Consider the following 26,028-nt stretch of genomic DNA (forward strand, 5'->3'; position numbering starts at 1 on the left):
TGGAACTAGAAATCCATTAGATTTTTAGTAAAGAGTCAATGGCAAAGAAGAGAGAGGGCTCTGGGCCAAGAGGAGATTCAGCTCCACTCCAATCCAACATAACATGCGGAGTTACAGCCTATGCAAAGGAATGGAAAACAGAGTCAAGAATCTCCTGGGGTAGCTGGTCGCTTAGCTCCAACAGAGAACTGTCAACTGAATCCATAAAGAAGCCACGACTTCTCTCCACAGAACACTATGCTTTCCCTAGGGACCCAAAGCATTTGTCACAAGCTCAGCTCACATCTCACCTCTTGGGAGCCCAATCCTGAGGCTTTGGAGGCAGGTGGACCATGACCTGTAATACCCCATCTAACTGTACAATGCACTCTTCAGAGAAAAAGAAATCCTAGCTGAGCCCTCCGGGCAATCAGTCTAAAAGTCCTAAAAATACAGCCGCAAATTACTCTGGATGTGTTATTTCTATAGAATGCATTTTACCAGGGACATTCCATTTGGGGCTGTAATTCTGAACTTGCTCCACATTTGTAACAGCCCTGCTGGAAAATCTCCTTTCTAATCACTAGGCTGTGCTTTCGGGGACACTGTCACTTTCCAAGTACTCACAATCTAAAAGCACTTTTTATCTCCTCTCTGCCACCAGCTCCCAAGCCTAAAGAAGGTTTTTAACGGTCCGGGTCTCCTGTAGCTCAAAGATTTTCTTTCCTATTTTGTGCCTTTGGCAGATTTTTATAAGTGATTTTGGTCCCTGCCCTCCACTCCCTTTGCCATTTCACTTCCTCAGCCTGTTTTCTAAAACTCAGACTGAAACTACATCAAACAAGGTTAATGAGGGAGGCAGGCCAAAAGACTCCTGGGTGCCACACATCCAGAGCCCATTAATTCATCTTTGCTGGATCTTAATGAGCCTACTGATTTTGTTAACTGTAGGGTCAGCCTGAGCCTCTGAGCTTCACAGATGGCTATTATGACAGATCCCTCAGTGTGGCTGTCAGTGGCAAGGGAACGTTTCCACTCAAGTCTGAATGTGAAACTCCAACACCACCTGTCAATGGAGCATCGACTTCAGACAAACGATACCCATAACAACAACACGTGCTGAACACCTCCCACGTGGTTATCCTTGAGCTGATTCTCTGGAGTGGCCAGAGAGACAGCCACAGTTCCTATACTCATGCTGCTCACGTTTTAGCAGAGGGAGGTAGAAAAGACAGTCAACAAACACATGCGCTGATTTCAGAGAACGAGAAGGGTCATGGGTAAAAAAGAGTTGGGCCAAGCACCACCTTTGAGAAAGCGTAAGAAAGCCTCTGAGATTAAGGTAATCAAGCAAGAATCTGAAAGCCAAGAAAAAGCCAGACTCGGGAAACGGGATTTTAAGAGAGATAATGGTGAATACAGGGCCTAAGACATAAAGAAGCATGGTGACCTCAAGGTATGGAAAGAGGTGCTGTCCTCTCCCAGGGTAGCCCAAGTGAGGAAGAGCGGGGGGACAGAAGCTGGACAACAGGCTGGGGAAGCAGACAGGAGCCAGACCCTATGAGACCTCACAGGCCATGGTGAAGTACTGGAACTTTATTCTACCTGAGTTAGAAAGTTATTCGAAACTTCAAGTAAAGGAGGGATAAGATCTGAATTTTTAAAGGTCAAGTCGATCTCATTCAATACATAAAATGTGAGAAAAGATAAATCTTTTTACACATAAAAATACATTTAACACAGAAAATTTGAGAAAAGATAAATCTAATCTATAGTAAAGAAAAGCAGATTTGTGGTTGTCTAGGGCCGGGGGGAGTGGAAAATGACTGCAAAGGGCACAAAGTAATTTTTGAGGGTGATGAAAATGTTCTATCTTTACTGTGGTAATGGTCACATAGGTATCTACACTTGTCAAGATTTGTCAAACTATACTCTTAAAACGGGTACTTTTTTATGTATGTTTTACTCAGTAAAGTTAGATTACAAAAGAAAAGATCTCATCGGTTGCTGTGTGGAGAAGAGATTGCCAGGTAGAGACAGGAGGACCACTTGGGAGCCCATCACTGTAGGGCAGGTGAGAAATGATGGTGGCTTGGATTAGGACAGTCCCAGTGGAGGTGGGAAAGCAAGCTGATACTGCATTTATATTTTGGAGGCATGGCAATAAGCCTTCCTAAGTGTGTGGGTGGCTCAGTCGGTTAAGTGTCTGCCTTCAGTTTCGGTCATGATCTCAGGGTCCTGGGATCAAGCCCCAAGTCCAGGTCCCTGCTCAGCAGGGAGTCTGCTTCTCCATCTCCCTCTGCCCTTCCCCCCACTCATGCTCTTTCTATCTCAAATAAATAAATAAAATCTTAAAAAAAATTAAAAAAAAGTTCCTAAAACTGGGCTGGAGGTGGAGTATGAAGCACTTCACTAAGTGCTCTGTGTGTCAGAGGCATTTGTCACAACCCACTTATGACGCCTGAGTGATCACAGGCAAGCCTCTTCAGGTGCTTTGGTTAATTCTGTCTCATGGGCATTTAATCTCCAAAGTGCATGGTGGGAAGGAGGACTACACTGAGGCACTGGTGCATCCCATGCTTCTCTGGCTAAGTACCATGATGCCGCAACTTGGAAGAGTAAAACTAGGAAGGTGGCTCTGTTTTTTAAAATGCTACTGAACAGTGCCTTGTACAGAGTAGGTATTCAATAAATGTTACATTTCCTTACTCTCTCATTGGCTTTGTGCACTTATGATAACAACTGGCTTTTCTCCCCCTGTAAGTTGCCAGTAATAAGGGTAGAAGCTGAGTGGGAGGCTGAATTTTAGACTGCTTAGCTGATGCACAGTGACAACCATGATATCCTTTGCAACTAATTAGGTTAAGCCACAGCTGCTGGCATCTTCTTGGGTAGGAGGGTGACGCGCCCACAGTGGTATGAGATGAACCTGCAAAAGGACTGTTCAGACTTGATGGGACAAAGCAAGCTGAGTGTGGATAACATCAAGGTCAGAATTGTATGAAGACCACAACACTGATGTGTGTGTAGACACACAACCAAACCCTTCATACTAAAATGAAGAAGACTCCCCTGTTTATATACTGATCTCTCCTTTTTATAAACTATTTCAGAGAAATTAGCACTTAAGTATACTTTGTTTGCAATTATTAATCTCTTCCTCCCTTCCTCTGCATCAGTCAGTATCTATTCATGTGTCAAGCATGGGCCAGCACCAGAGCTATGATAAGGAGTGAGATGTGACCCTCTAATCTTGCATTTATTAATCTAGTCCCTTTCAAGTAGACTGTAAACTCTACAGTCAACAAACACATTTTAAGAGAAATAATGGTGAATACAGGGCCTAAGACATAACACCTAAGATATAACACCTAAGACACCTTCGTATAATCAAATACATAGATAAATTCATGCTCATCTATCTACTCAGTGTCCAAATGTTAGACACTGAGAAGAACACCATGCTTCAAAGGAGGGGACAGTAAACCTTTTTTAAAGGGCCAGATAATAAATGCTGTAGGCTTTATAGACCATACAGTTCCTGCTGTGACTACTCAGTTCTGCCATGTAGAGCAAAAGCAGCCACAGTGGGTCTATGACTAAACATGACTGTGTTCTAGTAAAACTTTATTCAGAAAAACAACAGGCGGGCCATATTGGCCCCACAGGCCATATAGTTTACCAACCCCAGCTTCACGGAATGAGACATAGATGAACAGAACATATTACAAAGAGTACAAAAGAGGGTTTAGATCAGTGCTTCTTACCCTTGTTTGAGGCATAAACTCTTCTGAAAATGTGACTAAACACCTTTGCTGGAAAACACATCTACAAAATTCTCCTTTCAGTTCATTAGTTCTGTAGCTGAATTTATGCATCCTTGGATATGTAACAAGCCATTCATGGGAAAGTAAAGGTGTATATCCCCACCATATAAGGAAACTATCACATTCTCCCTGAAACTACAATTTGAGGTTCTCAACAGAACTTGGTCACAACCCAGAATCCTTGACATGAGCAAGGAACCCACTCATGCCCTCTTACCTCTCTGGCCCAGCATATAAGGCAGCATAGTGCCTTCACGTCCAGCCCTGTCCCCTTTTGCTCACCAACTGAACAACGAGCCCTGGAACCCACTTCATATGCCTGTTTAATATCCACTTCCAGCCCTCCGCTGTGCGGAACATTCTTCTCCAGTGTGAAAACTCACCAGTAAGCAGTGCACAGGGTCCCCCCTTAGATCCGTGTCTGGAGCCTGCAGTAAACGCCAGTCTCGGCCTTTGTTATATGTGATGAAAGTCTTCACTTGATTGTCAATCTTCTTGTTAGCCAAGAACATTCCCTTTATCCCTGCTACCTGGGAAAAATTGACATGGCTGAAAAATACATCAATTTGAGATAGGATATATTTGTTTACTTAAAAAAATGCAGACTGTCAAATTCAGCTTAAGCGCTTGTCTTGGAGAAAAGAGAGGGTGAGGATGGGGGAAGGGGGTAATGCTTAAGTATAATGACTCCCTGGACTATGGGACCGAAAAGCAATATATCTATGCCCCTTATGGTATGGCGGTTGTATTCTAAGTTTGATGGAAGCTTCTTATTTCCTCTAAGGTAGGTTAGTGGTAGCTTGCCATCGCCTAGAGTTACAATCTGGTGCTTTCAGTTCTGCTGCTTGGTAAATGATACGTACATAGGGCTACTTTAATTTTATGTTAGGCATAGCGCCCATGCTCTTAAATACTCGATCTCATTTAATCTTTGTAGCAATCCTCTTGGCTAAGTATAACCTATTCTTTTTCATGTATGAGGAAACCGAGGCTCATCCAGGTAAAGTGACTTCTCCAAGGTCATGCCACCTAAGGTACACAGAGAGTAAGTGGCAGACCTGGAATTTTAACCCAGAGCTGATGGCTTCACAGGCCATGCTCTTAACAACTATCTAAGTCACTGAGCTATCTACAGCCTGGGGCAATTGAAAACAAGGTCAGTTTAAAGCTCATGATCCAATTGCTATTGTTTCCCCCCTCCCTTTTTTTTTCCTATAAAAAGATGGCTCTATTAAGCCACTGGAACATACTGAACAAAAGAGAACAGCATTTCAACATAAAGAAGCAGTGGTTTCCCTAAGCTGTGAAATCATTCCCTCCTCCGTTCCTATAACACCTTGTTCCCACTATAACCAGTCCGCATTAATTACTTGGCTCTGACAATATGATTGCCTTCTCTCTTCCATACTTGAGGAAAGAGGTCAACTGGGTAAGTTGATGAAGCCGTGAAATAACAAATCATGACTTGTGTACCGTATTTTTCAAGCGTCTTCGGGTGTATTAAATGCATTCATACCCATTTTACCCTACTTGGAATTATGACAACCCAGGAAGACTGAGGGCCAGTGAGAGAAGGATCTGAATGTGTGCAACAGGGCAGGCCATCCCTTTTAATGCTCACGGTAACCGTGAGATAGAGTTACCGGCAGCCACATTTTGAAGATAAGGAAACAGAAGCTTAGAATGAGTGGTTTTGTGGAGCACAGATGGTGGTAGTAAGTGGACAAGCTAACAAGTATATTTGAACCCACTTATCTCAGGCCCTTTACAGGAGAATATGAACATTTTTAAGCAGAAGAGTGAAAAAAGAGCATGAGTCCGTGCCATCCACCCAGCACTATGCCCAGTGATTTATATACCAAACCTCCGATATTCACTACAAACCTGCCTCATAGCTACGGCCCAGATTCTATGGACGAAGAAACTGATGCGTAGACAAAATTTAATTGCTTATGATAACAGACAGTTGGGGCTCACATTCAAATCTGTCCAACTTCCAATGTTCTTTTAACAAATACAGCTCTGAATTTCTCAACTCAAAGAGGTCGGGTTTCGATCAACAGAGTATGTACATTTTACCTTGGCTTTTGACACAGTCAAACCTCATTAGTTTGTACCTGCTGATGTGGCATATGGGATAATTTAGAGTTGGGCCAACTTTGTATTCCTTTGGAACAACATGTTTGTTAAGCAAATAAATGGTATAAACAAGTAGCTGGGAGGAATACTTTGAACTACTTAGGAAAACAAGCCTCATTTTGGGCAATCAACAGCAAGCAGACAGTTTCTTATGCATTGTTGATCCTCGACAAATGTGGGAGACATAAATTCCAGGGGCACTGTACCTCCCAAAGATGGTATGTTAATTATGAATAGTATTTAGTTATTCACTATCCCAGCTCCATAAGGACTGCTCACCAGGGAACCCCATATTGGTTCTGCATATGTTCCAGAGGCTGTTACATATTTAAATATGACTAAACTGCCAGTTCTTTAAAAACGAAATTTCATGAATCAGAATTTTCACAAGTCATGCTCGTTTTCTCTCCACAGCATACTCGTCCATGAGAAACAATGCTGTCTTAACCATTCAACACTCTAGGTTACGGTAAGCACAGAAAGAATGAAATTATTACCTATTCCAGTAGTTTCCTTGCCCATTTTCCTTCCTGCCTCTCCCTCTTTTGGCAAGAGTGTCAGAGCAGGGTTATATGTGTTTAGGAGCTGGGTTCATTTGATTTGCAGAAGCGGTGACTTCATTGGCCCCCAACTGCTTGGCATTATCAAATGCCACTTGAGTGGAAAGCTGCGCTTTGAAATTCATCTTTGGCAGCCTGGCCTTCGGGTTTATCTTGGGGAATAAAAACTTGCCAAAGCAGCGGCAATGGGTGACAATAGGGGACAAAGCTGGAGTGGGTCTGCTTATTTTCCTCTTGTGGCCAAGGCACTGTATCTGTGAAAATCCCATGTGTGGTGTCTTTTTATTTTTCTTGCTTTTTTGGTCCGCTCTGCAGAGATGGTCACCCTGGCTCTTTAGTTTCTTGGGCCATCCACTCCTCCTTTTGCTCTGAGCCTGAGAAGCCCATCTTTCTGGGTGTCTTGGTGCCCCTCTAGGCATAAAGCACGTTCCTCAAGGGCTCCTTTGTGAGGTCTCATCTTCTATTTCTTGGAACCTCTCGCCTCTTATTTTGGATATCACTTTGGAAATCAAGGGAGCAGTGTCAGTGCCCAAAATATGGAATGTGTGTGTACTGGTGGGTACATGTACGTGCATATGTATGTATAAGGTCTGGGGTTCCACTGAGGATGGGGGGATAGGTTTATGTTGCCAGACAACCTCAGTATTCATAGTATGTGCATATTTGTGTGGAACGGGGTAGGGCTGAGGGATGGTACAGGATGGGCAAAAGTAATATTCCCGACGAAGACATGCCTTCATGTGAACACGGACAGTTTCTGAGAATGATATTCCTGTGGCAATGACACTCACATCAGGGAGTCTGTCTTCCTTTGGGGAAAGACCCGTTACCTTTTTTACCTTTCTGAATTCTGCTCAAAAATGCTGAGTGAGTTGAGAAGCCACTTATCTTTCTTTGCCTCTCATATGGGGACTGTGATACCAGAAGTCTCAAAGGTATTTAGTTATTATTTCTTATTCTCTAATCTCATAGGAGCCAAAACACCATTCTGATTAGACTTTAAATATGAAGCGTTATAGCTTAAACCTCAAGCCACCGCAAAGCACATCCGCACACTTAGTGGGCCCCTGGGAGCCAGCTTCACATTGCTGCCCTCCCTTCTCCTATTTCACTCCCCGGGTTCATACAGGCTGTCTCCCACTCCCTTGGATAACATGCTGATATGTCTCCACCCACCCACTTCCTTTGTTCTTTATATGCATCTCTACAGAGCGCTCTTGTATCTCAATCTTTCTTTTATGTGCTCCACCGGAGGCTAAGCTGGGAAGACCCCCGAACAAGAGTTTCTGCTTGTTTCTGACTCTACTGCTTAACTGGGAGATGACCCCTCCCAACCTCTCTGTCTCAGACTGCAACTACAAAGCCGAGGTGTCAAAATTAGAAGAGAATAAAAATTATGAATCAACAAGCATGGCAAGAAAGAGAACGTATCCGTGACCATAATTTCTTTGGGCTTTGGACACAGGATATTTTTCTGTTCTTTTTTTTTTTTTTTTTTTTTAAAGATTTTATTTATTTATTTATTAGAGAGCGAGCGAGAGAGAAACAGCATGAGAGAGGAGAGGATCAGAGGGAGAAGCAGGCTCCCTGCTGAGCCGGGAGCCCAATGTGGGACTCGATCCCAGGACCCTGGGATCATGACCTGAGCTGAAGGCAGTCGCTTAACCAACTGAGCCACCCAGGCGCCCCTATTTTTCTGTTCTAAAGAGAGGATTGCAGCCAGGAGAAACACAAACTCAGAGGGAGAAAGGCCAGAGGTGACTTTGCAATCAAGGAGCCCACTCCCCCCAAATGCCCGAGTGTTCTTTTCCTCCCTCTACTGACTTAACCAGGCAGAACTCCTCTCCTAAGGAGAGAGTAGCCTTAAGTATAATTAGACGGTAACATTCCATGTCCTGTAAGCAATATGCCCCGGAAGGGAGAGCATTTTTCTTCTCCACCTCCTATGCTGGATCGTAAGAGGCACCTTTCCCCAAGCAATCAAGGTGTAAGTACATCGTCACAACTGTTGAGCTTTCTCTTTTAAAGAGGGGGCACTCATCATGTGCAGAAGACATGATGTGTGTTACCAAACATGCACTGCTCCTTGGTTATGTCTTCCATGATGCCCACTGTGCTCACTCATGTGTGCGCACATTCTGTGCATTCCGAATGTGCCAGCCAGGTGGCTTCACTCCCAACACAATCCTTTCTACTTGGCTGGGGTGAACTGTCATTGTCCATTAAGCCAAAGTGCTCTTCATCGTCATTAATTGATACTCTATTCCCAGAGGGGGGAGGATATTGTCCAAAGCTGTCAGACCCCCTCTCATCAACCACACCAGACGAAAACACTAGGAATCACACGTCTCAGACACACTCATCATGTCTCCTTTGCTCTGGCCACCATCAGGCACCATCTTCTGTTACCCATCCCACGTGATGCCGCTGGAGCATTTGTGCTTTCAGGAATGACAGAATTTTAGGATGCTTGTTCCTGGGCTTCTCTTATGGAAACACATCCACCAGACGAAATTGGGATGCATAATGACAGTACTGCCTGAATTGAGCTATTAACTGCAGACTCAGGACTTGGGTCAGAAGGTGGAATAGGTCCAGAGCTATCATTTGTGGATTCTGTTTATGTTGGCTTTTTCAAGACTGTTTTATTTTTCTTGCCTGGTTTCTTCTACTTCTAGGTAAAGTCTAATACTATTTATTCTACCCTTCAATGACCTCCAGTCTAAGGGCTATTACTGGGCCACAATCAAATACAAGCCCAAATCTTTCGAGAGACACAAATAGTTTGTTCTTCAGAGTTTACATACTCTAGGATTCAGATCCTAATTCTGCCGCAACTAGCACTGTAATCTTGCAAAAATGATAGCATTTTCTGCCTCCATTTACTTATGTTTAAAGTGGAAGTAATTATAGTCCTAGCATCATAAAGTTAATACATGGATTGAATGAGATAATTATGGAAAGTTCTTTACACAGTGCCTGGCACATACTGGCACCCAAAATATTATCTGTTGTTATTATGAACTTGCATCAACAAAAATCACTATCCAGCATTTTTGCTCTGTGGCCAACTTTCCTGCCTAATATTTCTTGAATCTTTTGAATGTGGTTCCTGTTCAGTAGTCAACTGACTCTGAAGGAAAATTCTGGTATTTGAATAATTAAACCATGTAAGATGTCATCCAACACTCAGTCCCCAAAATCACATGCATACATGTACCTCTAGGGCAGAGAGAGCCACATTTGTTGTAAAGTTTCAATGTGTGTATGTGAACAAAGTGATTGAATTTAATGAGAAATATGCTTCACAAAGACTCATCAACAATACATCTCCTTGAAACACAGACTCATACCGTTATACATTGCACAGTTTGCCTCTGCTGAAAAGCTTAAAGAACACACAGGAATGGCAGGTCGTTGGCATGCAGAAGCATACAAGCAAAGAACTCATGCCATCCTCTTCAGTCACCCCCAAATGTGAGCAGACGTGCACTCCATATATTCTATCTTTGTCACCCCTACCTCATATGTTGCTCATCTATGCTCCTCATTAATTCATTTATGGATTTTCTTACTTTTCATTTATCTCTAAGCACTCATCATTCATTGCAATTCTACTGGGAGATTCATGCTGGATGGCTTTCAGCTTCCTGCTAGCCAGAACAATCAGATTTAAGGAGCATTTGTGCCAGGTTCCATGTCAGCCAATATTCTTTCTATCTAGGTAATCAGCAGATACGGCACCGCCGTTCTGATCAAATCAATTTCAATACAAGTTGCTGCAAACTGTCAGGCTAATAAAACCAAAGACTCTTCTTCCCAGGCCCCGGGATGCAGAACACCTTTACATAATGCAGTCACATCACTGCTTACAATGATGATGATAAGAGCAAGCAGTTGTCCTACGGACAGTCAACTGCAAGAGAGACACAAAAGGGAAACACAAGGATTAATCAAGAAGTGATTTGCCATGTCCAGAAGTTACCCTGTTTCCTCTTCTCATTCCATACCTGTTAGCAATATCTGAATTCAGAAAACCATTCATGGAAACAGGTGTAAATAACGGGACACTGCAAACCTGCCGCTGTCCAAATCTTTCATATTTTGTCATCATCAAGGGACCAATTAGAATGGTCTCTGTTTTGGCAGAAAACAAAATTTATCCCAGAAAAAACACTTTCACAATGACTTGAAAAGAGGGGAGGCGTTAATCAAAAAGGGAAAAATGCAACCTGAAAATGAGAAAATGTTTTTGGGAGAACAAGGACAGAGTCAAGGCCAGGGAAGCGAACCAGGTGATTGATCTGGGGCAGCTGCTTTGACTTCTTATCAGACTCTTGAAGCAAATATTTCCATTGTAAGTGCTGAAATCAGCCATGAAAATGCATGGCATTTCAACAAAACACACTAACAATTTAAATGTTTGCACGACATTTACAAATGAGGAAAGAAATGTGGTAATTTACACTTGTTTATAAGAAGATGACTAGTTGGCATTAAGCAACATCCTATGGCCATGCTAAGTGCAATATGGGAAGAAACAAAGATCCAAAAGTGTGGAAGTGTGTTAGATATTTAAAAAATGTGGGTAGATTTTAAGACTATAAGAACAGAACATTGTATGGGGGCTTAACTTCATTGGAATATAATATTAATTATGCTATCTATAATTTGTTGAACATTGATGCATTCTTGGCACTGTTCATAGTACATACAGTAAGAAGATTAACTTAAGTAATCCTCAGAAATTCTATCAAGTAGGTACCATGTATATATAGCTCCATATTTTAAACAAGGAAACTGAGGCTTGGAAGTTCTTGGTTTTGTCTCTAGAAGACTACATGTGGTGTAGCTGGGATATAAATCCAGACATCCTGACTCCAAAATGTATACTTTAAATCACAATTTTATCCAACATGAATTTGAAACTAAATCACCAGAATATGTAAATGTTTTCCAGAATACATGTTCAGTTTGAGGCTGAGATACATGATACTACTATATTTATCTGGAACATAGGCAGGAAATAGTGGAAAACTTTGTGAATGTGTAAAAAAGTCTATGGTGTATTTTTCTAAATATACGCACACAAACTATGTCTCACGCTAGTTTGGGCTCTGAATGGGGCATGTAAGTTTGTTAACATGACTTTATACATACAGAAAAGTTTAGACACTAGAAGAAAATCCCCAAGAGCTGCTAAAGGAGAAGGGGCATGGGTAGACAGCATTAAAAGGAATCACAATGATAGGTTTAAATTTGTTAAATGAAATTGGTTTCTTTCTTTAATATACTAGATATCATTCCCTTGCCTCTCATTATATAAACAACCTCTTGACTCTATGAACTTATACTCAACCAAAAGATAGCATCATCATGATTGCACATATTTGAATCAGATTTTTTTTTCAGATAGGATATAGGTAAATGAGTGCACTTCCCAAATTCTGAATACATTTTGTAATGGCTCATTATAACCCATTTTAAATCCTTTATGGTACAAGATAAGACTGACAAATGGCTAAAATCCATCCCCAAATAGCAGCTTGCTTTCTACCTAGCCATGCTTTAAATGGCATTCAAGTGTTGGTATTTGTTATGAAAGCTAAGCAATCTAGCATATTTGGTTTTATTTTGTATCCTGGTCATTTTGAGAAACAAAGGGCCATAGCTGTTTAGGGAAATATGGTAAACTTTGTTTTTTTGTCTCTGCCTCCCCCCTTCCCATTTAGGAGAGAAAGACCTATCACTTCTGTCTCACTCACTGGCCCACAATTAGCCAGTGGAAGTTACCAGTTTAGAAAGGTACTCGGGTCCAATGGGAGTATCTTCTCCCCCGCCCCTTCCCGCCACCCTGTTCCTTCTTCAGAGGGGAAAGGAGGATGCCCACTGCCCCTTTGCTCAAACTCTGACACCCTGTTTGCCCTTCAAGATTATTTTCAAATTTCACACTAGGATCACCCTTGTTCAAACCTTTCAATTGTTTGACTGCTTCCCCAGACACTCTCTCCAGGTCCCCGGAGACTTCATGGACTGTGGACTTCATCAAGAAAGGATTCCTCCCAGAGGTGTTGTGTGGAATGCAAATTAACCAATAAAAATGTTCTACAAATCCTCCCCTCTCCCAAATGAAATGAGGCCATATAAGGAACTAGGAATTAAAATGATGGAGGCGACAGCCAATGGTGGGCCCTTACTAACTGCCAGCCCAGGCACTGCAGGGGCTCAGGATTACACATGCCTTGTGACATACCTCATAGAGGTCGATCATGATGTTGCCCTCAGGACCTCTGTTGCTCTGGACATTCTCCAAGGCCAGTGTGAAATAGACCCCACGGGTGTCTGAGATATAGAGGTTGTAGGTGTCATTTTGGTTCCATTCTTGAACCGCTGCAAACACTTGATTCTCATCTGTGCTGATGACATGCATGTCCTGAAGAAAGACACAGAGAAGTGAAAAGGATGAAGAGCTTCATATGTTAACATGGCATGTGTCCAAAGAGAGTGGAATCTCATAAAGAATACCAGAATAGGCTCTTAGGCACTGTCATGGAAGATAAAAATTTTCCTTTTGTATATTCATGAATAATAATTAATTAGGTAAATGTTAATCATTTCCTTTGTCATTTGTGGGGTTAGGCAGTAAGGTCATGAGAAAATTGGGCAGAGAGATGCCTGGTAGCTCACTTATAATTTAATTACCTCATTAGATAATTGAAGAATACTTTCTCAAATATGTATAACTTTGGAGAATCAGTCATCCTGATATACTTGGCCAGGCACAAACATGGTATGTGTTCAGAAGGCTTATGTGGGGCAAATATGAGGAAAAGTTGGAGAGACAGAGAGAAAATAGGTAAGTCCTGCTTCTCTCAGAGTGGTCCATGGGCCACCAGCATGGGCATCACCTGTGAGCTTGTTAGATACACTGAATCTCAGGCCTCACTTACTGAATCAAAAATCTGTATGTAAATAAAATCTGAGTGATTTATATGCACATGAAAGTTTGAGAAACATTCCCTAAGGCTCAGCAACTCCCAGAAGCCCCTGAGGAAAACATTCACCTGAGAATCACCCCAAAGCACTCATCTTCACATCAATGAGTGTTCAAGGACTAAGTGGCTTATCTAAACCTTTACTCTGAGAAGTTCAGCAGGGAAACTTAAGTGAGAGAGGAAAAAAGAGGCCTCCTTTCAGACTCTGGTAGTCCAAGGCAAAGGTAATGTGGAAGCAGTGAGCACATGTCCCTGGGATGGGAATTCCAAACCCTTTCTTCCCCATTCAGAACTCCAGAGAAGTAGATGTTCAGGGGAGGCTGACACAGACCAAGGCTTGCTGTCTCAGACCAAGGCTTGCCGTCTTCTGTGCATGAGCTCTTGGCAGCTGCCTACTGCCTTTACTCAAGGCAGCAGACACTGGTGTAACTTTCAAAAACCAAAAATCAAAACAAAACAAAAACAGAATTAAAAATAAGCATAAAGACTGAAGAACAGTATGGAAAGATTCTTGGCTTTTGTGTAGCTTAGTACTCAAATCTTCCCAGATGGATCATTCTCCATCCTTGAAAAGCTTCAGGGGAACTTACAATCTTCTTCGGCAATTATTTCAGTGCTAGAAAGTTCTACCTAACTTCTAACCTACATTTCTCCTTATAATATATGCCCATGTTCTCTCAACCAAACGATCAGCAATTCAGCTTGGACCTTGCTCTAAACATACAGGAACAAGTCTCTCCCTCCTTTACCATGATCACAGTGAACTCCGATGATCCCAGAAGGAAGAAGTCTTCATCCACAGAGTTTCATATTCCTCACCCCTACTTGGGTCTCACATGCCATGCTCTAGAGTTTGGTAATGCTTTTATATAAAGAATACAGAGTGGGAGGCCAAAAATGAATCCTTCCCATTAATTCAGTGTGAATCAATAATGCAAACTTATGTTTGGTATGGAAGTTGGCCATTGTTTGTATCAGTCAAATGTCTATTCCATTTCTTCTGATAATTGTAGTTAATGTTCTTTGAAAAACACCCTTATTACTCTCAGACAAATTTCCTTCCTGTACTTAGTCTTTGCTACGTTTTGCTACCCTCAACACCAGAAAAGAGCTTACTGGCTTAGCATTCAGATTATTCAATGTCCCTGACCACAGTGGTTGGATCAGTGATGGGTATGCAACACGAAGTCAATAAGAAACAATTCTACAATGACACTGGTATTATCAGAAAGTAAAAAAAAAAAAAAAAAAAAAAGTCTAGATCTGATGAAGGCATATCTTGGAGGGGAAGCAGGGGATGAAGCCAGTCCTGAAGAAAATAGGCTCAAAAGGAAGAGAGATAGGCCACATTCTGTGAAAGTCTTTGAGCCTTTGAATGTGGACAGCTAAGAAGCCTGCCCCACCTATAAACCTTTCAGTTAGAGAGAACAGTAGAACAAAATGGTTAAAAGAATGGACTTTGAAGTAAAGCTACTTGAGTTCAGATCCCCCCTCTATAACTTAGCTGTGTGAACTAAACTCTGTGTCTGAGAATTCCTACCTGCAAAACAGAGATATTAGTGTGCCCTCCACGGAGTTATGAGGATTAAATCAGTTACTAAGTGGTAAGCACTGAGAATAGTGCCTGGCACATAGCATCTGTTCCATACATGCTAGCTATTCTCAATTATGCAAGCCCTTAAACCCCCTTTGTTGATGAAGCAAGGTTGATTTGGCTTTTCTGTTCACTGCAAATGTTGGCGGGCTAACTAGTATACTTAATAAAAAGTGGTTCATGCCAAGTATTTTGCTTCTTTGTAATGGAGGGGATTAGCTATGGAAATTAGCCCAAGGGCCATTCAACCACTGAGGGCCAAGCTCTCTATGGCTCCCCACTTCCTGAAAGACAAAGACCCAAATATTTATTCTGCCATTTGGAATCCTCACATAACTGCTCCCAATCCACTAGTAAGCAGGATGCAGCATCTTCCCTGAATCCAATTCGAAATATTGAACCACAGATCTGGCCCCCACGTAGCTATTGCCCACCTCTGTGCCTTTGGAGTGAATCTGTGCACTGGTGAACCTCTGAAGTCCGGGCCATCACAGATATCTCGTTAATAAATGCTAGGGGCTAGATACATCAGCTGTATTATCCCAACTCATGCAAATTTTTATTTTATAGATTCGGAACTAAACAATGCTTCAAGGTCACCTAGAGAACTAGTCAAGTAACAGTAACAGATTCAAAAGGCCATCTCTAGATAAGGGCCAAGATCAGATCTCAATCTCTCTCTCTCTCCATATAATCCAATGACACTGAAGAGACTTAAAACATGTTGGTCTCAGATATCTTAATTGAAAGATCTGGCATATTTAAATGTCATCTTTCTTTTCTCTTCTTGCCTACATTCTCCTCTTTCAGGAAAATACACTCTTTCTACATAAAGTGGCACTTTATGCTCAATACTTTTACTGAGACACAAAATTTTAGAACAAGAAGTGACCTTTGAGGTCTTCTACTAGAGTGTTTCCCAAAATCTGTTCCATAGGACATCAGCATTGATGGGTTCTAATAGACTTTCTTTTTTAATGGATCCCTTTATAAAATGTTTTGATTAATGCTGAGTTATAGAGTTTTCTTGCTCACAGGACATCCTAGAGCTTTTTTTTTTTTTTTTTTAATATTTTATCTATTCACTTGACAGAGAGAGAGAGTAGCAGAGGGAGCGGGAGCGGCAGACTCCCTGCCGAGCAGGGAGCCCGATGCGGGGCTCGATCCCAGGACCCTGAGATCATGACCTGAGCCGCAGGCAGACGCTTAACAGCTGAGCCACCCAGGCACCCCCATCCTAGAGCTTTTGACACCAGTGACCTACCATTACTCTTGAGGCAAGGGGCATAGAAAGGAGTTTATTTTTTTCTTAAGCTTATCTGATCATGGAGCCAAATTTTCGTGAAGCATCTCTAAGGATATTTTATTCAGAGTAACATTTATTTTATTTTAAAAATGTAAAAACAAAACGAAACAAAAGCACAAACAAACAAAACACAGAGAAAGTGAAATTGGTAAGCCAGTCGAAGGCTTCAAAGCAGGTTAGTGGCAGATGCAGGTCTGGAATCCGGGCCTTCTGCTGCCAACCAACCTCTGCACCACCCACGCCCCTGTTCCCATCGATCTCCCACCACAGAGACAACTAGATCCATTCTGATAATAATATTACCTTGCTTTTATAGAGTATCTGTCCTCCAAAATGCTCAAAGCACTTTCATATGTATTGCCTCATTCATCTACCTTGAGTAGCTCAGAATGAGCTGCACATAAGTTAAGGCAAGGAAATTGTCACCATGTCTCCCAGCCTGGGCTGGGGGGAGGGCCCATGCTTTTAATAGCGGCAGCAACATTAAAGTCTCCCTGTCTCCCTCTCCCGTCAGTGTTACCATTATGTTATTATTATTATTTTTTTAACACAGCTCAGGATAACCATGGTCTTTCAAGAGCTGATACAATGCAGTGGATGATTACAGAAAATTTGATCATGAAAGTGCTGGTTTGTCTCGATTCCTTTGGTGGGCATAAAGCTTTGTTCCTTTTCAGCCAAGGCAGCCCTGGCTTTGATAGAAGGCCGTGAAATACAGGCGCCTTTCTGGCAGATCGCTCCACCCAAGCTGGGGCTATTCTTTGAAGGTGTAATGGGATTGTAATGAGACGTCTCATTGCCTTAAATAATAAACACCTGTTTGGACCACATAATATGTTCATTTGCTGTGCTGGCTCCTATTTTTCCAGGGATGAGAGAAATTAATCATGGCGTTCTACCCTCATACCTCGGATGAGGCTAGTAATGGAGCATGCTCATCTGGGATAGCAAGGGGAGGGGACAGACAGCTGATTCAGGGTAAAAGTATCACTTTTCCTTCCAGAATGGATGGATGTCACTGGGGGCAAGTGTCAACAGTGATCCGTGTGATGGCTATGAACAAGCAACGCAAAGGATGTGTTTCCTAACACTCCAGCAAGAGATCCAAAGATGGTTCTTTGGTTTTAAATGACCATTCCTGGGGCTCCTTAGGTCCACAGGACATTTTCTTTTGATGGTCCTCCAGTATATCAAAATTTGTGGGGGATTGGCTATCTTCTAATAGTAAGCTATTAATTTATTTCAAGAGAAGAAAAGTATAATACAAAGGATGCCAATTTGGGAGCTCAGGAGACTTGAGTGCTTGCCTCACTTGGGCTGCAAACAGCTTTTGGTTTGGCTGGGACTTACTCCACACAAAGAGTATATTCCCAGGAGATAACACGAGAGGAGTGACTCATATCTGCTGCTTCCTGATTTGGTCTCAATTCCCACATGCCTCTTGAGGGAGAGCATCTCCCTGCATTGACTTTAATTCTTATTTTTAAAGGTGTAAATCTTGCAAGCTAAATTACTGCATTTGCTGACCAATCAAAGAAATAGCAATTTATTTCAGCACTCAAGGAGAAAGAAAAAAAAAACACCAAAATGGCTCTGTTGGACTTACTGAGGAGGCATGATCATATCCCTCATGGACCTTCCTAAAAGATTATCCAGTGTAATTTTAACAACAGTCAGACTTAATTTTACATATGGACTTTACCCGATTTTCATCTGAGGCACAAGTCCAAAGTTGTAAGTGCTTGTCTTTTTGAAAACACTTTAAGCTGAATCAAGAGCAGGGAGCATTTAAGTGTATAAGTCACAGACATATAGTTCTGGGCAATTACCACTGTCATTAATCTCTTAGCAGCTGGAAATAAGAACTACTAACATGGATATTGTTCCCTGGAGTCAGCAGTGCAATTTAATGTATGTACTTATCTTGAATGGGCCAATGTCTCAGCCCACCTTACTATCCTGCTAGGCTTAGGGGCAGAGTGATGGCCAAGAAGGAGAATTCTGCCTGTAGAGGCCAGAGCAACTGGCTACCACTGGCTCTCCTGGAAGAGGAGACCTGTGATGTCCTTGTGCTATCCCATGATTTCCGGGCAGCTAGCTGGTGTTGGTCCAGGACAGCATACTACAAAGTCATGGATAAAAACACAAGATAAGGAGTCATGAACGCTCAATCAAAAAAAGTTCCCTATGTTTTTTGTCCAGCCTAAAGGTTGCAAAGCTGAGCTACAACTACATTTAAACCTGCACTGTCCCCTCCTACAGCCATACATACCTCCCTTGCTCTAAGATCAAGACACAATACATTAACTATTTCAGACCACAAATCCACATAACTTTGAGCTCCCAAGTCAGTTTGTCCTCCACTAGGTGGTGCTCCATATTAACACAGTTGTTCAGTGTTTCTGGATGTCAGCAGTTGAGAGGGTCTTTAACTTTTGTCTGTCATTATTTTCAAAGGAGTATGTCTTTGGGGAAGTCCAAAAAATTAGCTGTGCCTCAGAACTCTAAAACCAGTCTCATAAGTTCCATCGAGAGACAAAGCAAAGGCTGGGTGTCATCTAGATACACCACCTCTCAATAATTAACAATAAAATGGGATAGAAACGTATCACACCTGTTGTACTGATATAACGTGTATCCAAAGCCTATTTTCTGTCTTTCTAAAATACCCATACATACTGCTTGAAAGTCTTTATTACTGAAAAACAAAAGCAAATCAGTTGACAATCTATTCAGATGTTCCTATAGCAAGAATTAGAGAGAGAGAGAAGTTGAAAAACGTTCATGGGGGGATGAGAAGAGATAAATGAATATGAGGGTCCTTGGGAAAGGGGTGAAGGTGAGAATATGGGAACTGGAAATATACTGAAATGAAGAAATCCATTCAGGTCATACCTTGGGCAAAGCATATTTGGGCAGCTTCATTTGGGCAAAGGCATTCCTCCGGTAGGACACGTAGTAATGTGGCCGTCCTCCCGATGTCAGCTGGATCACAAACACAAAGGTAAGAGGAGCTATTATAACAGTTACAGGCCATAGAGAAACAGCCTCAAATGGTAGGGGCTAGCTGCCAACCCAGCAGTGTGAATGACTATTGTGGACAAGTGTGAAGAACTAGAGTTCCGTTCAAAAACAACTCATACAGTGTATGTGAGTTGGTCTGAGGCGCAAGCTAAACCCACTGCATGAAAATATAATTCTTCAATTTGCACTGTGGCTCGGAAGCCAGGATACATTTTCAGTTTCTTTCTTTTCTTCTTCTTCTTTTTTTTTAATGATACAAGCCCCAGAGTAGATCAGCTTCATGTCCATCAGCAGTCGCCAGCTGTCTAGCCCGACTATGGGCATGCAAACAGGTCCCCGAGCCATACCGGAAGGAAATGGCCCAGGTCAGACAGTGCCAGAGCAGGAACCCCTCACCTCTGAGCACTGAATTCCATTTGCTGCTGTCACATGGATGCCTCTGAGTACGTCTCAGGTCCAGCAGTGCTGCTGACACAGTAGACGGGAAGCCGGCCAGCATCGTGGTCCAAAATCACTACAGATCTCTATCTCCCAGAAGAGAACTGTGAGCGACCTCCTCCACGTCTGTCTGGCACACACAGCCCCATGAACCCCGTGGGTGCCAGGGAGGGCAAGAAGGGGTGCGGTCTCCACCTCAGCATGAGCACTATCCCGTGCAGTGTCCCGGGCTCCACTGACCATCTCTCTCCTCTGTGGCCACTCTTGTTTTTCAGCTTTATTGAGATATTATTCACATATAACGTATGTGAGTTTAAGACGTACCTGATGGTTTGATGCATGTGTATACTGCAAAATGATTACCGCCATAAGGTTAGTTCACACCTCTGTCCCCTCACTTAATTATGATATTTTGCGTGCAGTGATATCTTTAAAAATCCACTGTCTTAACAACTGTCAAGTATATATTACAGTGTTGTTGATTATAGTCACTATGCTGTATGTACATTAGATCCACAGAAGTTACTCATTTAATAGCTGGAAATGTGTACCCTTTGACTCCCATCTCCCCACCTCCTAACCCCTGGCAACCACCATCTACTCCCTGTTTCTGTAACTTGGCTTAGCTGCTCTTTTTTTTTTTTTTTAAGATTTTATTTATTCATTTGAGACACAGATATATATATATATAGAGAGAGAGAGCATGAGCAGTGGGAGAAGCAGAGGCAGAGGGAAAAGCAGGCTCCCTGCTGAGCCAGGAGCCTGATGCGGGGCTCGATCCTAGGACTCTGGGATCATGACCCGAGCCAAAGGCAGACGCTTAACCATCTGAGCCACCCAGGCGCCCCTAGCTGCTCTTAATTCATATAAATATCCAGAGTTGGGATACCAGCTAGAGGGTGCATGCTCAGACTGTGTCAACACATGCTCTGGGGGAACACCCCCAGACACATAAAAAAGTGACCAGAAGTTACATTTCTCCATTATGGAGCCAGATCACCTCGTAGTCCTCGTGACGGGCTGTAGGATCATGTTCACAGTGGCATGGGTAGAAAATATATGACACTCTAAATGCAGAAGGGATTCCCATTTGTAAGTTACGTATGTGGATTATAAACCATTATTAGAAAACAGAAAAAGTTGCTGGAAGAAACGGTGATAGAGAAATGAATTATAGATAGAACCCATACGTGTAACCATTTTAATATCACTTGATAATTTGATGTTGAAGTTATCAGAGTACTCATTACTCATTTCCCTAAGGAAACCTGATGTGTGTGTGTGTGTGTGTGTGTGTGTGTGTGTGGTCATCTGTGAAACATTTTAAGAGTACATGGGCTGATGTTGGGCATTTTGAACATTTGCTTCCTCAAAACATGGGATTGAATATTCTTAATTATGATTTCTTGTCCAAACACATAAACAGTGTTTAGAATGTGTCTCAATCATAGTGAAATTGTGTGTATATGTATATATAGTATGTATGTATAAATAAATAAGTAAATATATATAAATATATATTTAATATATAAACATATAAACTACACAGATATAAACTATTTAGCAATTGTACCTTTGCCACTCTTAGTACGGGAAGCAATAAGCGAGGTCTGTCCAAAATTAACTAATAACTGATGCATTATCTAAACAAGCCTAGAATTTTCCTTAAATGCTGAAAAGAAGCAAAGTATACTTGCTCCCTGTCTCTTCTAACCATTCAACCTCAAAGGTTTGCCACTGTCTTCAGGGGTGAAAAACCCAGCTGAGCACATCTCATCTCATCTAATTCTGATCCCAATCACAGTCAGAGCCTGACAATAATGGCTGATTACTCTCCCACCTCACCCCTGCCTCCCACCACCTCCAGCTACCCCACAGCTTCCTGCTCCCATCTGTTTCTCTATTTTTAAGGTGAATATTTGGGAACAGGCTGATTGGCTGACTGTTCTGATAGGAAGAGACTGACATATCCGCTCAGTCCCATGAAGGCAGAGGAGGGGGGTGAATAGAAGTGTGCATCATTCTAAGACAACCTTGACCTCCATGATCCCATATTGATAAGGTCCTCCAGACAATGCCCAAAGAAGTTAATTAATATTCTGTTAGCATAGAAGCTTCAACACTTGGTAATGCTCCCTTTGTCAAAAAGAGAATGATTTTTTTTTTTTCTTTCCTTTTTTACTCTTAAGGGAATGTAAGCAGGCTAAGGAGGCTGCATTAGGACAGAAGCAGGAAAGAGAAATGTCTGAGACAATCAGCAGAAGTGGATCTTTCATACCTGAACAAACACGTAATCATCCTGGACAATCAAAGAGTCTGGGTCAATGTAGCCTGGGAAAGGTTTATTTCTGTTGGCCTCTGTGCAGTTCTGCATTCGGCAAGTTAGGTACTGTGAATCTGAAAAAAAAAAAAAAAAAAATGGGTACAGGGTATGTATACACACAGAGTACTGGACTCAGAGTGGACATTTTCCATTTCCCTTGCTATCTCCAATTCTTTAAACAAACCTCACATTCTTTAACTGCATTATTGATCCAATTATTATTGTTAAAAGCAGTATCATTATTATTTTACTCACTTTCTAGCAACACCATCACCACTACACCCCGGTGCCTCCACCAAATCTTGCCAGCCTGGAATACTAAATTCTCATTAATTAATTCTCCCCTCCCAAACCTAAATGAAAACATTTTTAAAAACTGCCATTAATATTAGTGATTTTGTTGGGTATTTTTTGTTTTGTTTTGTTCTCCACACTTTGACCTTTGACCAACAGGCAGGGAAACATGGTCATACACGCAATCACCAGTCATCTCATGCAAGAAGTGCACTGTTATAAACAGGAAGATTCTATATCAAGAAAAAGGTTTTTCTTCTCCTAAGAATTAGAAGGGAAACAGAATAGAGGGGAGATTCCTGAGTCCAAAGCTCTGCTCTCATTTTACAGAAAAGTAAACTAATCCCACCTGAGACTTCTGCTGCAGCAGAAGACCCTCTTCTGCCTCTCCCAGCAGATGGGAAACCTATCAGTGATAATAACTTTTACATGGATTTGATATTTTTTGCTGGAAGTACACTGTACCAGAGAGGTTGTCTTGGTTTTTAGACTACAACTATTCTGCCCTGTCTACTGATCAGATGTAGCTTCCTTACTTAAAACTCCTTTTGCCTCATTGTATTTAAAATAAATTCAAACCCTCTAGGACCCACCACTCCAATTTCTCCACATGCTAATCTCTTTTTCTCTCTGCGATTCTTCTCATTTGGCCTCCTTTATGTTCGGAAATGTGGCCAAACTTTCTACCCATGTAAGAGACTTTTCATTTGTATTCCCTCTGCCTGAAATGCTTCTCTCCAGGTTGTTCACAAAGAAAGTTCTAGATTTCAGCGCAGTATTACTTCAGAGAGTCTTCCATGATTACTATTGATCACACGCCATTTTGTCAATTCCCTTCATGGAATTTATCACAATATAAAATACCTGTTCCTTATTTATTTCTGTCCTTCTCCATTAGAATATAATCTCCTTGAAGACAGTGACTGCCTTTTCTGGTTGTTCACTAACGTACCCCAGGTTCTAATACTGTTCCAGGCACATACTGGGAAATAAGTAAATACTCACTGGAATGTGCTTCTTGATTGAATATATATTTTGAATGTAAAATAAAGTTTTGCTTTTTTATTTTGATGCTGAATGAAAGGATAAGTTTGCTTTTAGGACATCAGGGATATACACAGAAATCCACTCTTTCAAATTAAAAAGAAATCAGGAGATGAAGACTTACATGAAATGGGGGTACGCAATACTATTGGGTTGGATACAAGGATTCACTAATGACTTCCTGAAGAAAATTTCCAGGATCATCTTTACTTAAGGAACTTGGGTAAACCTGTATTCTAGAAGGAGGACCACTAGGGGGCAGCATGCACGTTTGCTCCATCTGACCAATGACTGATGTAATTGCTGATAAGCTCTTAGGAGACTGTGGAGGAGACCTTTATCTACAATATTCCTTCGTCCTACTGCCATCTGTGTGGATGGGATGGCTCTGAAGTACTTTAAGCCATCTAGTCCCGGTGAAACCATCTCCAGAAATAAACTAAAGAAGAGCCACTACTCACTCTTAATTATCTCCTTTTGCAAACATTCTTAGTTTTAGTTATCATAGTTTTATTTTCAGGCATAACTCAAGATCTTTCTCCTTGAAGAAAATTTCTGTGACTCAGTCCTTCCCCAGCACTACAGCACACAAAAATCTTTACCTCACAATTTCACACTCCACCAGAACCTTCTACAACTTTTAATCAACTTCTCTTTTCCTAAAGGTAGCCTGGGGTCACAGAAACAATGGACACTGGCAAGCTAGGAGACCGGGCTTGAGTTCTGGTTTGATCACTTACTAGCTGCATAGTTCAAAAGAAATCATTTCATCCTCCTGAGTCTTGCCACCCACATCCATTAAATGGGGATGCCAACGTCAACGCTCTTGCAGTTTGGCTCTAATTAATGTATATGCTACATGTTTTTCTAAACTCAAATGTGTACAGATCTCAGTTGTTATCAATAATGGTAATATTCCTATTTTCTCTTTTGCTACCTTCCACAGTGATAGGATCAGTTTGGGGTCACATAGGAGGTCCTTTAAAAGGGTAGTTAAACTGAATTTGAGCACTCCAGTTATGTTTCTCTATCAGTTATGTTCCCTTGGTGACCTGCCAATACCCATTCTTCCCAGCCTCTTTAATGGAAAAGCCAATACTGGATCTGTAGGCTTGTCCTTCCTCCTGTGTGACTGGCAAGTGCTCATATGCAAGGATTAATCCTTCTGGGTCTATGCCCATTCAAAGTCTTCCTACTCCCCTTGCCACTGGTTGGTTCAGGAAAGGGCATTAAGACCCTGTCATAGTAAATGAGAAGAGAGGGAGGTCTTTTAAGGGTCTGCAGGGGAGGGACCAGGAGCTGTAGCAGAAGACCTTCTTCTGCCTCTCTAGAACACTGTGTCCAATGGGATGCTTGGGACTGCGTTAGCCTTCTTTTTACACAGAGCAGCCAGTTTTACAGTTAAGCTTATATAATGAGTATGCAAAGAGATGGAAAGGACCTATTTCCAGATGATGCTGAGTTACTGATTGTACTGAGCCCAGAGTTGTTCTTTCTCTGTGCTTCTTATGTGAGATAATGAATAAAAACAATGATTAACCAAACTGAATCAAAAGTTCTTGATTAAGAGGTCTTGGTCTTCAAATTACAAATACAACTTCCAATCAGAATTTCTTGGGATTGCCACCTAATGAGGAGTTCTTGATAAATACACAGTGCTTGTTTTATGTGTAATGGAGTCTAAGAGTTTCTTTCTTAAGACTTTAACCTCCTTTTCAAAGGTTCCTGAACAAGCACAAGATGGAAAATATAAAGACATGATTTTCATATTTATAACTCAACTATTTGGAAATTCTGAATCTAAGGGATTTGGGAAGAAAATAAAAGAACAGGGAAACTAACATTTGTTGACCATCTATGTACCAGGTACTCTGAAGCATGTTCACCTTTATTTCATACATTTAATCTTCACAGTATGACAAAGTATAATATATCAACTGATTTTTTTTAAAAGATTTTATTTATTTATTTGAGAGAGAGAGAATGAGAGAGAGAGCACATGAGGGGGGAGGATCAGAGGGAGAAGCAGACTCCCTGCTGAGCAGGGAGCCCGATGCGGGACTCGATCCTGGGACTCCAGGATCATGACCTGAGCCGAAAGCAGTCGCTTAACCAACTGAGCCACCCAGGCGCCCCATATCAACTGATTTTTTAGATAAAGAGAATGAAGCTCAAACAGATCACGATTTATAGAAATGGCATTATGGGTTTCAAACTTGGGTGGCTCTAAGGCTTTTATTTTTACTACTCTATGCTGTGTGAAAAATGCCCGTGAACTGGGGGCCAATTTTTGTTAAGTATATTTTGGCTTTGAGCTAAGTATCAATGCATATACCTAGATACAAAAAAAAAAAAAAAAAAAGACCAGTAAATTTATATTTTTGTGGGGTCATTTGGCAATATGAATCAAGATCCTTGAAAATGAGATCTTTTAACCTCACGTTCATTTCTGAGAATTCTACCCAAGGAAATAATTAATGATCTATGCAAAGATTTAGCTATTTC

General features: G+C 41.6%; 1 protein-coding gene across 1 annotated transcript in view; it reads right to left on the bottom strand.

The window, feature by feature from the left end:
* The window catches only part of SORCS1 (sortilin related VPS10 domain containing receptor 1), a 321,747-nt gene that overhangs the window by 103,551 nt on the left and 192,168 nt on the right, over positions 1-26,028 (bottom strand). Inside the window, exons 7-10 of the mRNA XM_035028687.1 lie at positions 22,141-22,259; positions 19,296-19,385; positions 12,759-12,938; positions 4,190-4,336 (exon numbers count right to left, since the gene is read on the bottom strand). Coding sequence (XP_034884578.1) covers positions 4,190-4,336; positions 12,759-12,938; positions 19,296-19,385; positions 22,141-22,259 — 536 coding nt within the window. The remainder of the gene's footprint in view (positions 1-4,189; positions 4,337-12,758; positions 12,939-19,295; positions 19,386-22,140; positions 22,260-26,028) is intronic.

The sequence above is a fragment of the Mirounga leonina genome, unplaced genomic scaffold, assembly GCF_011800145.1.
Source record: "Mirounga leonina isolate KUSES-001 unplaced genomic scaffold, KU_Mleo_1.0 Mir_114, whole genome shotgun sequence".
Classification (NCBI taxonomy): Eukaryota; Metazoa; Chordata; class Mammalia; order Carnivora; family Phocidae; genus Mirounga; species Mirounga leonina.